The sequence below is a fragment of the Cherax quadricarinatus genome, chromosome 78, assembly GCF_038502225.1.
Source record: "Cherax quadricarinatus isolate ZL_2023a chromosome 78, ASM3850222v1, whole genome shotgun sequence".
Taxonomy (NCBI): Eukaryota; Metazoa; Arthropoda; class Malacostraca; order Decapoda; family Parastacidae; genus Cherax; species Cherax quadricarinatus.
Window position 1 is genome coordinate 19,131,731 of NC_091369.1, and position 16,828 is coordinate 19,148,558.

Here is a 16,828-nt window from a genome sequence, read left to right on the forward strand (position 1 = left end):
CATCTTCCACATCTCAGGCACAACACCAGTAAGGATGGATGCATTAAACACACTCGTTAATGGCTGACTAAGTTCCATCTTGCATTCTTTGAGTACCCTGGAACACAACTTGTCAGTTCCAAGGGACTTACTTTGCTTCAGTTTGTCTATCTATTTGATAACCGTGTCCTTCGTGACAGTAATAATAGTTAATTTGAATTCATCAGGAACTGAATAACTGTTAATTTCTGGAATTTCATTTATGTCTTCCTGCGTGAAAACTGACAAAAAATGGTCATTTAATAGGGAACACATTTCCAGTTCGTTATCCATCAGCTGTCCTTCCCCAATTTTCAGAGGTCCTACTTTTCCCTTTGGATTGATCTTTGATTCATTAGCAACTCTAATTCCATAGTCACGTTTAGCCTTCTAATCCCACTTTTACTTCTTTTTTAAGCTGAACATATTGGTCAGTAAGGTTAACCTCTCCTCTTCCGATGCGCCTGTAAATTACCCTTTTCTCACCTAATAGATGCTTTAGCCTCCTGTTAACCCATTTGGGATCGTTCTCTCTGGGCAATGTATATACTCTGAGCAGGTGTTCCATAGTTCCTGACTATGGAACTGAACCTCCAGGCCGAGGGACTGACAACCTCAAATTCTACAGGGTGATGGATATCTACTGTCCCTGCCTAATCGGAATAAAGTTGTCTAACTGTTGCATATGTGTCTTACCTAACAACGAAAATCAGTGACTTTTACTGTATTATCATTTTTCTCGTATTCCCAGTTAATGCTAAAAGTGATGGATTTGTGATCACTTGCGCCAAGCTCTTCAGTGATCTCCAGATTATTTACGAGTGTTTCTTTACTTGACAAGACTAGGTCGAGCAAATTATTACCCCTGGTAGGCTCTGTTACACACTCCTTCAGAAAACAATCCTGAGCTACTTCCATAAAGTCACTGGACTCCAGATTACCGGTCAAAGAAGTCCAGTCAATTTTACTAAAGTTAAAATCCCCTACTATCACTACGTTATTGTGTCTAGAAGCCCTAACAATTTCGTCCCAAAGAAGTCTCCCTCTATCGTGATCCAAGTCAGGAGGTCGGTATATTACACCTAGAATTAGTTTTTCTTTACCTTCTACAAACTCTACCCAAACAGATTCTGTTACTATTCCATCTATTTTTATACCTGTTTTTATGCAACAATTTATATAATGCAACTCCTCCCTCCTTTCAGTTACATCTATCCACATGGAACAACTTAAAACCTTGAATATTACACTCAGCAATCATATCCCGACTCTTAAAATGATACCAAGTTTCAGTTATCGCAATGACACCAAAGTTCCCTGCACATGGTACCAAATGTAATTCGTTAATCTTATTTTTTGCGCTTCGACTGTTAGCATAAAATGCAGTAATATGTTGTCTCTTCTGCACCTATTTCCTATTCACCTTTGCTTTTACACAATTTTTGTAGCTGTCATTACCCAGTATTACTCCATGACTGTTATAATTAAGATTCATAATATCATAGCCTAAGTCAATTTATCCATACTCATCATTTTCCATTTCTAAACTCATTCCTCTAACTAATCCTAGTTTAAAGTCCTAGCAACACCCTCAACTGAGCTAGCAAGAAGACCTACACCTACCTTGAATAAGTGAATCCCATCCCTTGCATACATATCATTTCTACCATAAAAGTGGTCCCAGTTATCAATGAATGGTACTGCATTATCCTTACAGTGTTTGTCCAACCAACAATTAATACCAATTGTACAGGACAACCATTCATTTCCAACACCCTTTCTTTGCAAAATGCCACATATCACAGGGCGTCCCCCCTTCTTCCTAATTATGTCTGTTTCTGTCCTGTACCTTCTATCTAAATCCTCACTTCTATGCTTGCCTATATCATTGCCTCCAGCACTGAGGCAAATAATAGGATTGATCCCATTACAATTCATGATATTGTCAAGCCGGCTAACAATATCCTCCATCCCAGCTCCAGGAAAGCAAACCCTCTGTCTCCTACTCCTATCCTGCAAACAGAAGGCCCTATCCATATACCTAACCTGGCTATCCCCAACAAGAACGATGTTTTTACCTTCCTTGGCGTCCTTTGTCGTGACGTTCCCATTAGTCTACTCACATTCATCGGGTAGCATGGAGAATGTGTTTGATGTTTCCACAACAGTTTCCACAGCAGTCTCTTTCTTCTTCATCGTTTCTACCTCTCCATTCGTCTTCTTGATCTTCAACTTCGTTCTATGCCGTCTGGCCACTGTCCAGGTTCCCTTCTTGACCTGAGGACTCACAACAGGGATATTACGAATCCTCTTGTTTTCCTCTGTCAATCGCCGTATCTCAAGCTTCACTACCCTCAATTTCTCTTTAAGTTGCTGGTAAAGTTTCTCAATGGAGGGCATCTTGGTTCAGTCCTCAATGAGCCATGTAAAGATCACCACTCAAGGTATCCTCTGACTGGTTTCACTAACTGACGGGGCTCTATGCGCCCTTTTCAAACACTCAAACAGTAACTGCAACAAGTAGTTACAATACAGATAGTCAGGTCTGCTGTTAAGGTGATTATTAATAAAAAAATATACAGTGATCCACTAACTGAATTCGTCCGGATTCGCTGGATTCAGGCGGATTCAAATGGTTTCGTTGGAAATAAAGCCAAATCGGAAGAACTCTTACAAAAAATTAAATACTTTGGAGAATTATAGACTAGCTAGCTAGAAGAGTTGTCAAGTAATGTAAGATGAACACCACCATGAAGATCTGTGTAGGCTGCAGAGAGGGTAAGGGACGAAAACAGGCCTGGATTGCTTGCTATCTCTGTGGTCAATGGTCCCATGGTATATGTAGGGATTTTAAACCAGTGACCACACTTGACATAAACTCAGAGAGATATTTTTGGGTCTGCCCAAACGACATACGCCTGTATGAGGAAATGACATCTATATTAAAAGACAACACCACCAATAAAACATCCTTCTTGAAAGACATATCAGCATGGTATGACAGCTGGTAAAAAAAGATGGGTGGTAGGGATGGGGCTGTCTTGGACAGTGCTCCTGAGGGTGCTAGTGCTGTCCCGGAGGACAGTGCTGAGGGTACTAGTGTTGTCCTGGAGGAAAGTGCTCCAGAGGGTCCTAGTGATGTCTTAGAAGACAGTGCTCATGAGGGTACTAGTGTTGTCCTGGAGAACATTAAAGACAACGTTATTCAGTCCACAGAGGTTCAAAATAGAGATACTGCTGGAGATGGATCAAAATGGGATGATGCCTCAGGGAATAGTGTCGACACACTACCAGTAAAACCTGGTGGAAGCACTGATGTCCATACAGGGGTGAAAGAAATGGAGGAAACAGGAAAAATAAATGCACCAGCAGCGAATGCAGCTACAATAAATCCTAGCAAACAGATTTACAATCTATGTAAATACTATGCTTTGGGTATCTGCAGACACGGTATCTAGTAAAACAGGTGGGACATGCACCTTTGACCATCCCAAAAAATGCCGCACCCACATGACAGCACGAGAGTGCAACTTCCCCTCTTGTAACTTATTTCACCCAGAAATGTGTCACTCATCAATCCATGAAAGAAAATGCTACAATGCATACTGCCAGGCACATCATCTAAAGGGGACTAGAAGACACAGACCAGCCAGACTATGGGAAACAAAAGAGAGGAGCCACAACCTCTCCAGGGACAGAGTTTTTCTTAGGGCCAGGAGGGAAAAAAGACTGGCAAGAAATGAGAATAATCCTACACCACCTGAAAACACTTCTGGAGCAGAGGCACGGACATTGGTTTCTACTCCAGAACAACAGATATTAGAGCCAGCAAATAAAGCCTCCCTAAATTCTACCAATACAATGACATTTGTCGTTGCAAACATACAGGGTCTAAAGCCGTCAAAAAAACACCATAATTCCTTACATCAAGGGACTGCTCACAGAGTCAAATGCAATGTTTGCAGCATTCACAGAGACCCACATAAAAGACCATCCTACACCACCTGAAAACACTTCTGACATTGGTTTCTACGAATATATGGATGCAAACCAGGTTATAACTTACTATTCCAGTGCAGCATTCACAGAGACAGACCATTATACAACATGGCAGGTTATAACATTCCAGTGCGGGGCAACAATTTTGGCCTGTATGTCACTGAGTCGGTCATTTGCACAAAACTACTAAACACCTCAAATGATGTAGTTTAAGTGTTGACGGTAAAGATTGAAAACCAAAACCTTGTCATTTTGGTACTATAAAAGCCTCCAGATGTAGCTTCCCAGCAATTCCAGGAGAAGCTTGAGAAAATTGACCACTGTCTGGAAAATCTCCCAACTCCTGCCCCAAACATCTTACTACTAGGAGATTTCAACTTAAGGCACCTAAAATGGAGGAGTATAGCAAACAATGTTCTAGCAGAGATCACCCCGGGAGGCAGCTCAGATGAAAATTCACACACACATGAACTATTAAATCTCTGAACCAAATTCATCTTAGACCAGTAAATAGTAGAGCCTACAAGACTAGAAAATACGCTAGACCTAGTTTTCACTAAGAATGACAATCTGATACGTAATATAACTGCATCAGATCGCAACATAACAGAAGTATAGACATGTATGTACAGGGCTCCAGACCAGCAAAATGTGAGCAGTCATGAAGGTCTCTTCATGAAATTCAATTTCAATAACAAAAACATACAATGGGAACAAGTAAACCATGTGCTAAATGAAACAAGCTGGGAAGATATACTAAACAACACGGATCCAGACATCTGACTTGAAAAAATTAATTCTGTGGTTCTTGAGATCTGCCCAAGACACATTCTATTAAGAAAAAGAAAGAAGATGTAAACTAGAAAAAGAGAGATGTTCCCTATACAGACAAAGGCGAAGAGTCACAGAGCTGCTAAGTGGGGCTAATATATCTGAAATACGAAGGGAGGCACAAGTCAATGAAATTGCAAATATTGAGCTTAAGCTGAAGGAATCTTACAGGAGAAAAGAATCACAGGAAGAACTAAAAGCCATAAAGGAAATTGAAAAAATCCAAAATACTTCTTCTCTTATACCAAATCTGAGGGAAAAGCAACATCCAGTATTGAGCCCCTGCTTAGGCAAGATGGGTCATACACAGATGACAGACAAGAAATGAGTGAGATACTAAAGTCCCAATATGACTCAGTGTAAAGCGAGCCACTGCCCAGACTAAGGGTCGACAATCCAAATGAATTCTTTATGAACGATGCCCAAAATTTGGTCATCCCAAAAATCTCGGAAATTATTCAAACTCCACAAGATTTTGAAGAGACAATTAGTGACATGCCCATGCACTCTGCCCCAGGCCCAGACTCGTGTGCCGTCAGCATTTTATGGAGAGGGAACATGGACACAGGGGTCATCCCACGCACACTAAAAACAACAGACATAGCCCCACTCCATAAAGGTGGCAGTAAAGCAATTGCAAAGAACTACAGACCGATAGCACTAGCATACCATATCATAAAAATCTTTGAGAGGGTTCTAAGAAGCAATATAGCCAACTACCTAGATACCCATCAATTACACAACCCAGGGCAACACGGGTTTAGAGCAGGTCGCTCCTGCCTGTCCCAGCTACTGGACCACTATGACAAGGTCCTGGATGCTGTAGAGGATAAGCAAAATACAGATGTATTATACACAGACATTGCAAAATCTTTCGACAAGTGTGACCATGGTGTAATAGAACACAAAATGCGTGATAAAGGAATAACAGGAAAAGTTGGTAGATGAATATACAACTTCCTGACAAATAGAACACAAAGAGTAATACTAAACAGAGTAAAGTCCCAGGCAGCCATGGTAATAAGCTCTGTTCCACAAGGCACAGTACTCCCTCCCATTCTATTCCTCATCCTCATTTCTGACATAGAGATGTAAGCCATAGCTCTGTGTCTTCCTTTGTGGATGACACCCGGATTACCATGGCAGTGACCTCCATTGAAGACACTGCGAGACTCCAAGTGGACTTCAACCAAATCTTCGAAAGGGCCACTCAAAATAATATGAAGTTCAACGAGGAGAAATTTCAACTACTTAGATATGGGAAACTTGAGGAAATTAAAAATGTGTCAGGGTATACCACAAATTCTAACCATACAATTGAAAAGTAGTGTGAAAGTCCTGTGAGTGATAATGTGAGAGGATCTCGCCTTCAAAGACCACAGCAATGTATCTACCTCATCCGCTTGGAAAATGATAGGATGGATAATGAGAACCTTCAAAACTATGGATGCCAAGACCATAATGATTCTCTTCAAATCGCTTGCGTTCTCTTGGCTGGAATACTGCTGTACACTAACGGCCCCCTTCAAGGCTGGCGACATTGCAGACCTGGAGAGTGTACGAAGAACTTTCACGGCACACATAAGTACGATAAGGCACCTAACCTACTGGGAATGGTTGAAGGGCCTTGATCGGTATTTCCTCGAATGCAGGTGAGAGAGATATATGATAATACACACTTGGAAGGTCCTGGAGGGATTGGTACCAAACCTACACACGAAAATAACTCCCTATGAAAGCAAAAGACTCGGCAGGAGATGCAACATTCCCCCGATGAAAAGCAGGGGCGCAACGAGTACACTGAGAGAAGCACACTAAGTGTCCGGGGCCCAAGACTGTTCAATTGCCTCCCAGCATACATAAGGGGGATTACCAATAGACCCCTGGCTGTCTTCAAGAAGGCACTGGACAGGCACCTAAAGTCAGTACCTGACCAACCGGGCTGTGGTTCGTGCGTCAGCTTGCGTACAGCCAGCAATAACAGCTTGGTTGATCAGACCCTGATCCACCATGAGGCCTGGTCTCAGACCGGGTCGCGGGGGTGTTGACCCCCGAAACCCTCTCCAGGTAAACTCCAGGTATGTACAGGTCAGCACTGAGCTTATTGTTAGGGTAGTATTGAAAGTTTTTTGGGCAAATGTTCTGTTAGCAGGTTGGTTTTTTAAAGGACCTGCCTAGTATGGGCCAACAGGCCTACTGCGGTGTTCCTTCTTTCTTATGTTCTTATGTTCTTGGGCTGTTTTACTTGGTTTTTGATTTCTTGTCACCAATGAATTATATGTTTTCTCACTTTCAGAGTTAGTAGAATTTTCAAGTGGCAACTTATACGTTTACAACTAGTTGTGTCAAAGGTGGGGTTATGAGTGAGAAGGGTTGGATTCCAGATAGACCTGCCTTCTTACTTCCACTAGTGGATCCCGTCCCTGACAACGTCTTTCTGATCTTCCACCTCATCTTCGACATGAAGCTAAACCACGAGACTCAGACCATGGTGCTCAACTCTTCTACAGGCTGAGGGACTCACCACCTTGTTCCAGACCATGGTGCTCAACTCTTCTCCAGACTGAAGGACTAATCACCTCCAATGTTTTTTCCCCCAAGGTTGTATTTGACTGACGAAGCCTACTGTGTAGACGAAATGTTTCATCAATAAAGATGCCCATTAGTTGCACATGTGTCTTAATCTTCATCTTTAATTGTAGACGTCCTTGTATTTTATTGATAAAGCCACTGGTTAGTAAAGCATCTTCAAATAAAGATACCCAGATGCGCATATGTTCTAATTCTTTATATGAAACTAATTATTTCTTTCTTTTGATATTGTGAGAATTGCATGAGTGAGTTCTATCATTAAGTGATCTCATTCATACAAGACTTCTCCTTGATGGACTGGTCACTGAGATGGTGGTTTTGCATGAGAGAAGCTACTACTCCAGTTATTTCATGCAAGATCTTCCCTCGATGGATTGGTCGCTGCGTTACTGGTCATGCACGAGTGTAGTTACTCATCAGTCCCTTGTGCGCCTTGCACAGATACAAAACGAGTGATAGATCATAGGAATCGAGAAACACTACAGATGGCCTACTGGCCCATACTAGGAAGGTATTTCTTAAAACAAACCATTCGTACCCACCAAGTTGTCTAATTTTTTCCCAAAGCCAACCAATAATTTGTTTAAGTACTTCAGGTACTAATCAAACCCAACCCTTCCTGCTCATATATTTGTCTTATCTCTCTATAAAGAAACTCAAGGTTTTAGCTTCTATGACTCTACTTGGGAGATTGCTCCACTCATCGACAACTCTGAAAACCAGTACGTTGTTACTCGATTCACTCACCATTGTGGTGTTGTGTGGCTGTACAATGGACCTGTACTTGATGAGTAATAGCAGTGGTGTTCCAGCGCACCATTGCAACAATAGCAACAGAGAGGTTAACACGTACCATCACTGCATTCATCATCCCTAGCAGCGCCAGCAGAGCAATACTTATCCGAGCTGGCAGCCAACCTGAAAGGCAAATAAGCAATTTAAATCGAATTATTATGTGTTTAATGTGAATTGTCATCGACACTAGAAATGTTTCCATGAAGTCCTTTAACGAGTTCTATTTTTTTTGACAAATAAATGGTAAAAAGTTATTAACTTACTGTTATCTGCATATGTTATTGTAATTATCGTACACTGAAGTACTCTGGTTCTTGGAGTGATCCCATCAAACAGCAACATCGCTTTCCCGATTTCACGCCTTTGGACGTTTTTTGTCGTTGGTTTGTGAAGGTTCATGTTTTGCAGATCCCAGCAACTGACATTACAACACTTAATGTTGAAGATTAAGATACATGTGCAACACTTGGGTATCTTTATTAATGAAACGTCTCGACTACACAGTAGGCTTCTACACTCAGATACAAAGGTCTTGTTGCACATGTGTCTTAATCTTCAACTTGTCGGTATTTTATATCATTTTCAGGAATACTGTGAGACACTGAAGCACAAAAGAATCTTGGTACAGAGGACATCTTCCTTTCTTCATCACGTATCTACTAGTGATGAGTGAGAAGAGTTAGATTCCAGATGGGCCTTCCTTCTTACACACACACACACACACACACACACACACACACACACACACACACACACACACACACACACACACACACACACACACACATACACACACACAGGAGCAGGGAGGCCAAAACCAAGTGTGCTACGGAATGGAAGAAGTATAGAAGGCAAAACACCCAGAAGAATAAAAAAAAAAAGATCAGTTGTAGAGCCAAAAATGAATATTAACAGGTAAGAAGGGAGGCTCAACGACAATCTGGGTGGCCCGGTGGTCTGGTGGCTAAAGCTCCCGCTTCACACACGGAGGGCCCGGGTTCGATTCCCGGCGGCTGGAAACATTTCTACACGTTTCCTTACACCTGTTGTCCTGTTCACCTAGCAGCAAATAGGTACCTGGGTGTTAGTAGACTGGTGTGGGTCGCATCCTGGGGGACAAGATTAAGGACCCCAATGGAAATAAGTTAGACAGTCCTCGATGACGAACTGACTTTCTTGGGTTATCCTGGGTGGCTAACCCTCCGGGGTTAAAAATCCGAACGAAATCTTATCTTATCTTAATACAAAAATGACATAGCAGCGAAAGCCAAATCTGACCCGAAGCTGTTGTACAGCCACATCAGGAGGAAACCAAACCAGGTAATTAGGGTGAGGAAAGAAGGAGGGAAGATCACAAGAAATGACTGCTAAGTATGTGAGGAGTTCAACATGAGATTCAAAGAAGTGTTCACAGAGGAGACAGAAGAGTCTCCAGAAAGGCAGAGAGGTGGGGTACACCATCATGTGTTGGACACAATGCATACAATAGAAGAGGAAATGAAGAGGCTACTAAGCAAGCAAGATACTTCAAAGGCGATGGTGCCAGATAACATCTCTCCATGGCTCGTGAGAGGGGGGAAGCAGAGGTGCTATGTGTACCACTAACAACAATCTTCAATACATCTGTCGAAACAAAGCGACTACTTAAAGTATGGAAGAGAGCAAATGTAGTCCCAATTTTTTAAAAAAGGAGACAGACACGAAACATTAAACTATAGACCAGTGTCACTGACATGTTTAGTATGCAAGGTCATGGAGAAGATTATCAGGAGAAGATTATCAGGAGAAGAGTTGATAAGTCGTTGATAAGCTCATTCCTAGAAAGGAATGAGCTTATCAACGACAGCCAGCACGGTTTCAGGGACGGGAAATCCTTCATCACAAACCTACTGGAGTTCTATGACAGGGTGATGGCAGTAACACAAGAGAGAGAGAGAGGTGGGTAGATTGCATTTTCTTGAACTGTAAGAAGGGTTATGACACAGTTCTACACAAGAGATTACTGCAAAAGCTGGAGGACAAGGCAGGGATAACAGGAAAGGCACTACAATGGATCAGGGAATACCTGTAAGGAAGACAACAGCTAGTCATGGTACGTGGTGAGGCGTCAGAGTGGGCGCCTGTAACAAGTGGGGTGCCCCAGGGATCAGTCCTAGGACGGGTGCTGTTACTGGTATTTTGTGAACGACAAGACGGAAGGAATAGACTCTGAAGTCTCCTTGCTTACAGTTGATGTGAAATTGATGAGAAGAATTCAATCAGACGAGGACCAGGCAGAATTACAAAGGGATCTGGACAGGCTGCAGGCCTGGTCCAGCAAAATGGCTCCTGGAGTTCAACCCCACAGATGGAGTACAGTCTAGGGGGCCAGAGACTACAAACCTCACTCAAGGAAAAGGACCTTGGGGTGAGTATAACACCAGGCACATCTCCTGAGGCACACATCACCCAAATAACTGCTACAGCATACAGGTGCATGGCAAACCTAAGAACAACATTCCGACATCTTAATAAGGAGTCATTCAGGACCTTATTCACTGTGTACGTTAGGCCAATATTGGAGTATGCAGAGCCAGTTTGGAACCCTCACCTAGCTAAGCATGTAAGGAAACTAGAGAAAGTGCAAAGGTTTGCAACAAGACTAGTCCAGGAGCTAAGGGGTATGTCCTACAAGCAGAGGTTAAGGGATATCGACCTGATGACACTGGAAGACAGGAGAGATAGGGGGGATATGATAATGACATATACAATGCTGAGAGGAACCGACAAGGTGGACAGAGACAGGGTGTTCCAGAGGTGGGACACAGCAACAAGGTGTCACATTTTGAAGTTGAAGACTCAGATGAACCACATTGATGTTAGGAAATATTTCTTCAGTCACAGAGTTGTCAGGAAGTGGAATAATTTGGGAAGTGATGTAATGGAGGCAGGATCCATACATGGTTTTAAGGAGAGGTATGATGAAGCTCATGGAACGGGAAGAGTGACCGAGTAGCGACCAGTGAAGAGGCGGGGCCAGGAGCTGTGACTCGACCCTTACAACCACAACTAGGTGAGTGTACATACACACACACACACATGGCACACTCCACCCCAGGGAATCGTCCTCCAGAGGTCTGGTGGATGAACCTGGGAGGGAAGAACATGGGAGGGAAGACTGGGAGTTAGAGCTCAAAAAAAGAAAGAGTGGGGAAGGAAGCTAGGAGAGCTTGGCAAATAAATGGAGGAGAGGATAACTGAAGAGAGCAGGAAGTGGGGTCTACAAGTCTTAGCAGCAGAAGCTAAGATACAGTGCTTAGAAGAGGAACAAAAAAAAAACCTGAAACAGATTAAAGAGTCAATTGACAGTACAGACATGACATCAGGAACTTTTATATTTTAAGTGGACTGTAGGGAGAAAAGGAGCTATGCCGTATGCGAAGGCCCTATCAGACCCACATAGGGTCCAGGAAAACACAATGAGCACACTAAGAACAGCTGAAGGGTCTGACGACAGTGAAGGAGCTATGCTATATGCAGAGACTCTGACAGACAATTGCAGTGGCAAGGAACAGCTGAGCAGAAAAGACAGTCCACAGAGCATAGGGGCTTCAGCAAGGGCAGGGATTGAAGGCAGGAACACTCCAATGGAAGGAACTAAAACACATCAGAGGATGCAAAGGGAGACGCAGTGGGAGGATGAAAGGGAGAGGTCAGTTTTTGTCTATGGGCTCCAAGAAGTTGAAGGGGGAACCTCTGATGAAAGAAAACAGGAGGAGAGAAAAGCAATTGAAGGTATCATGAAAACAATAGGTGAGAGCGACATGACCCAGGTGACAAATTCTCGGAGAACTAGGGGGTTTGCGAGTGGAAGGAAAGGGCCTGTCAAAATAATATTCAAGGTAGAATCAGCTCGAGCCAGGATCCTGCAGGAGAAAGTACCACTGAGGGACAAACCGGAGTACTGGAGAGTATACCTCGATCACGACAGAACACAAGAAAAAAGGACAATACTGAAAGAGAGGGTACAAAGACGAAAGGAGGAATGAAAGGAATTGATGAGGATGAGGAGAACCCAGACCCAGGTGGAAAGGCAAACACATCTTCCAGAAACACCAGCAGAAGAACTCCAACCACGATTTCCCCAATGCATCTGCACACTCTAAACCAAAACCCACACACTGTTCTCTCTGTCCCACGTCACAAACTCCACTTTTACAGCAGCCCCCTATGGACACGGCCCCCATCTCCCTCATCACAAACCTCACTCACACTGCAACTCTCCATAGGCCCCCTCAACGGCTTCCGCTCCCCAATCCCAATATTCTCCTAGGACCACAGTGGTAGAAAAGAAACTGAAGGTCTGGTACACGAATGTGGATGGAATAACAAATAAATATGATGAGTGGCATGAAAGAATCAATAAGAAGTCTCCAGACATCATAACGGTCACAGAAAAGAAACTTACTGAGACAATAAGAGACGCAATCTTTCCACTAAGATATCAGATCGTGAGGAAAGATAGGAGAAGAGAGGGAGGAGGGGTCGCACTGCTCATTAAAAACCGATGGAAATTTGAGGAAATGGGAGGCATGGACGAGATTGGAGGGACTACATAGCAGGTACACTTCTGTCTGAGGAACATAAGGTAGTCATTGCGGTGAAGTATAATCCACCACAGAACTGCAGGAGGCCAAGAGAGGAATATGAAGAGAGCAATAGAGCAATGGTCGACACTGGCTGAGGTGGCAAGAACAGCTCACTCGAGCAGAGAAAAGTTACTGGTTATGGGCGATGTCAACCACAGGAAGATCGATTGGGAAAACTTGGAGCCACATGGGGGTCTCGAAACATGGAGATCCAAGATGATGGATGTGGTACTGGAAAAGCTCATGCATCAACATGTCAGGGACATCCTGAGCAGTTCAGACATTGAGGACATCACATATGAAAGGCCCCTTGGAGCTAGTGATCATGTGGTTTTGAACTTAGATTACATAGTAGAGTTGGAGAGGGTAACAGGAGTTGAATGGGAAAAGTCATACTATGAAAGGGGGGACTACCCAGGTATGAGGAACTTCCTGCAGGAGGTTCAGTGGGACAGAGGACTAGTAGGAAAATCAGTAAATGAAATGATGGAATATGTAACAACAAAATGCAAGGAGGCAGAGGAAAGGTTTATTCCCAAGGGCAATAGAAACAAAGCGAGTCCTTGGTTTACCCAAAGGTGTAGAGAGGCAAAAACTAGGTGCATTAGAGAATGGAAGAGGTACAGAAGGCAAATGACCCAGGAAAATAAGGAGATTAGTTGAAGAGCCAGAAACGAATATGCACGTGTCCCTGTTTGCAGATAATGTGAAGTTAATGAGGAGAATTAAATCAGATGAGGAACAGGCAGGACTTCAAAGAGACCTGGACAGACTGGACACCTGGTCCCGTAAATGGCTTCTCGAATTCAACCCTGCCAAATGCGAAGTCATGGAGATCAGTGAAGGGCAAAGAAGGCCGCAGACAGAGTATAGGCTAGGTGGCCAACGACTGCAAACCTCACTCAAGGAGAAAGATCTTGGGGTGAGTATAACACCGAGCTCGTCTCCGGAAGCACACATCAACCAGATAACTGCTGCAGCATGTGGGCGCCTGGCAAGCCTGAGATTAGCGTTTTGATACCTAAGTAGGGAGTCTTTCAAGACACTGTACACCGTGTAAGTCATGCCCATACTGGAGTATGCAGCACTAGTTTGGAATCTGCACCGGGTAAAGCACATTAAGAAATTAGAGAAAGTGCAATGGTTTGCGACAAGGTTAGTTCCAGAGCTAAGGGGAATGTCCTAAGAAGAAAGGTTAAGAGAAATTGGCCTGATGACATTGGAGGATAGGAGGGTTAGGGAAGACATGATAACGACATACAAAATACTGCATGGAATAGACAAGATGGACAGAGACAGGATATTCCAGAGACGGGACACAGAAACAAGGGGTCAAATTGGAAGCTGAAGACTCAGATGAGGCAAAGGAATGTTAGGAAGTATTTCTTCAGCCACAGAGTTGTTAAGAAGTGGAATAATCTGGCAAGCGATGTAGTGGAGACAGGAGCCATACATAGTTTTAAGACGAGGTATGATAAAACTCATGGAGCAGGGAGAGGGAGGACCCAGAAGCGGTCATTGAATAAGAGGCAGTGCCAAGAGCTGAGTATCGTCCCCTGCAACCACAATTAGGTGAGTACACACACACACACACACACACACACACACACACACACACACACACACACACACACACACACACACACACACACACAGTGCATGGGGACAGTGTAGTGGGTCACAAGCGCCAGGCTCCGAGAATCTTAGTGCTTTTAGGGCGTGTTTTAGCAGCTAGAAGCAGCCAGTGTTAGTGACAACGTCAGTGAACAACCCTACAAGTGATAACCAGTGTATTAGCAAACATACATAAAGTGAAGGCGAGAGAAAGCCTGAAATTATACAACAAAATTTCAAAGCGCCAGTCGTTGAGGCCTAGTTGGCACCTGTTGCCACATTGTTACACATATACAAAGTACAAATCGAGTGACTAAAGAGAAAAGACCAAATAGAATTAAGAGAGGGTGGCTAACGACAAAATGTGATATAGCACAGAGTGAACAAGCTAGCCAGAAAGGGGATATATATATATATACATACATATACATAAATATATATAAGCAGAGGTGGTGGCAGCAGTAGGCCTGAGGGAGTAGCGCCGCCATAACAGGCTGGGTGTCATCACAAATAAGTAGTGTACTTACCCAAAGTGAAGTGTAAATTATAAAAGTAGCAGTATACAAGTGATAAGTGTGGTAAATGAGGACTCAAAAGGGCAACGAGATAAGAATAGCGAAGAAGCCAGCGGCGGAAGGGCGAGGTGCACGAGTCATCGTACAGCAAGCATCGTACAGCGAGCATCGTACATCAGGCATCTGGATGGACGTCCCCTCTGACCAGTAACGTACAAATCACCTGTTTTGTGGTTGGCGGGAAGTCTGAGTGATAGAGCCGGCCCAGCGGTCACTGGTAACTCGCTATCTAAACCCTGCTCCAGAGCGATTATCATACACACAACACCTAGCAGTAGTAGGGAGATAAACTTTGTAGGAGTAAGGATTAAGCAGGAGGATTAAGTCGTGGCTAATGGGACTACAGCCCTGACAACAGTTTCGAGAGATAATGTTCTAGGACACAAAGACAGTACAATCTGAGAAGCAAGTATTGGGTACACATGTAGTAAAAGGTAGTACATAACTAGGTGAAAGAATGACTTGTTAACACACGCTAGTATTATAATTATTAGAACTACTCTCAGTGTTAATGGTATCTCATTAGTATTACGGATACACAGAAGTGAATTGTATTTCTGGGACATATAAACAACTGACGTGCTCACACACACACACACGTGTGCACACACATACACACTCGGGGCCAGGAGCTGGGTCTCGACCCCTGAAACCACAACTAGGTGAGTACACACAGCTGATCCTTGGAATTTGACCGCCTCCCCCACAGACCTCTTACCTTTCCCCTCCCTCGCGTTTCTCCCTCTCAATACCCTCTTTCCCTCCTTTCTCACTCTCTCTCTCTTTCTCTCCCTCTCCCTCTCTTTCTCCCTCTCTCTACCCTTTCTCTCCCCCTCACATTTCTCTCTCTCCCCCTTGGTCTTATCCCTCACCCCCATACTCTCTCCTCTCTCTCCCTCTTTCTACCCTTTCTCTCTCCTCTCTCTCCCTCTTTCTACCCTTTCTCTCTCTCCCCCACACCCTCTCCCTCCTCTACACATGTAGTAAAAGGTAGTACATAACTGGGTGAAAGAATGACTTGTTAACACACGCTAGTATTATAATTATTAGAACTACTCTCAGTGTTAATGGTATCTCATTAGTATTACGGATACACAGAAGTGAATTGTATTTCTGGGACATATAAACAACTGACGTGCTCACACACACACACACGCGCGCACACACATACACACTCGGGGCCAGGAGCTGGGTCTCGACCCCTGAAACCACAACTAGGTGAGTACACACAGCTGATCCTTGGAATTTGACCGCCTCCCCCACAAACCTCTTACCTTTCCCCTCCCTCGCGTCTCTCCCTCTCAATACCCTCTTTCCCTCCTTTCTCCCTCTCTCTCTCTTTCTCTCCCTCTCCCTCTCTTTCTCCCTCTCTCTACCCTTTCTCTCCCCCTCACATTTCTCTCTCTCCCCCTTGGTCTTATCCCTCACCCCCATACTCTCTCCTCTCTCTCCCTCTTTCTACCCTTTCTCTCTCCTCTCTCTCCCTCTTTCTACCCTTTCTCTCTCTCCCCCACACCCTCTCCCTCCTCTACACATGTAATAAAAGGTAGTACATAACTGGGTGAAAGAATGACTTGTTAACACACGCTAGTATTATAATTATTAGAACTACTCTCAGTGTTAATGGTATCTCATTAGTATTACGGATACACAGAAGTGAATTGTATTTCTGGGACATATAAACAACTGACGTGCTCACACACACACACACGTGCGCACACACATACACACTCGGGGCCAGAAGCTGGGTCTCGACCCCTGAAACCACAACTAGGT

General features: G+C 43.8%; 2 protein-coding genes across 2 annotated transcripts in view; both read right to left on the bottom strand.

Moving 5' to 3' along the window:
- The window catches only part of LOC128701484 (methyltransferase-like protein 25B), a gene marked incomplete at its 5' end in the record, with an annotated part of 360,140 nt that overhangs the window by 171,485 nt on the left and 171,827 nt on the right, over positions 1 to 16,828 (bottom strand).
- LOC128701481 (sialin) overlaps positions 1 to 16,828 on the bottom strand; it is a 185,207-nt gene that overhangs the window by 100,542 nt on the left and 67,837 nt on the right. The window contains exon 3 of the mRNA XM_053795175.2: positions 8,188 to 8,358. Within this exon, the coding sequence (XP_053651150.2) occupies positions 8,188 to 8,358 (171 nt within the window). The remainder of the gene's footprint in view (positions 1 to 8,187; positions 8,359 to 16,828) is intronic.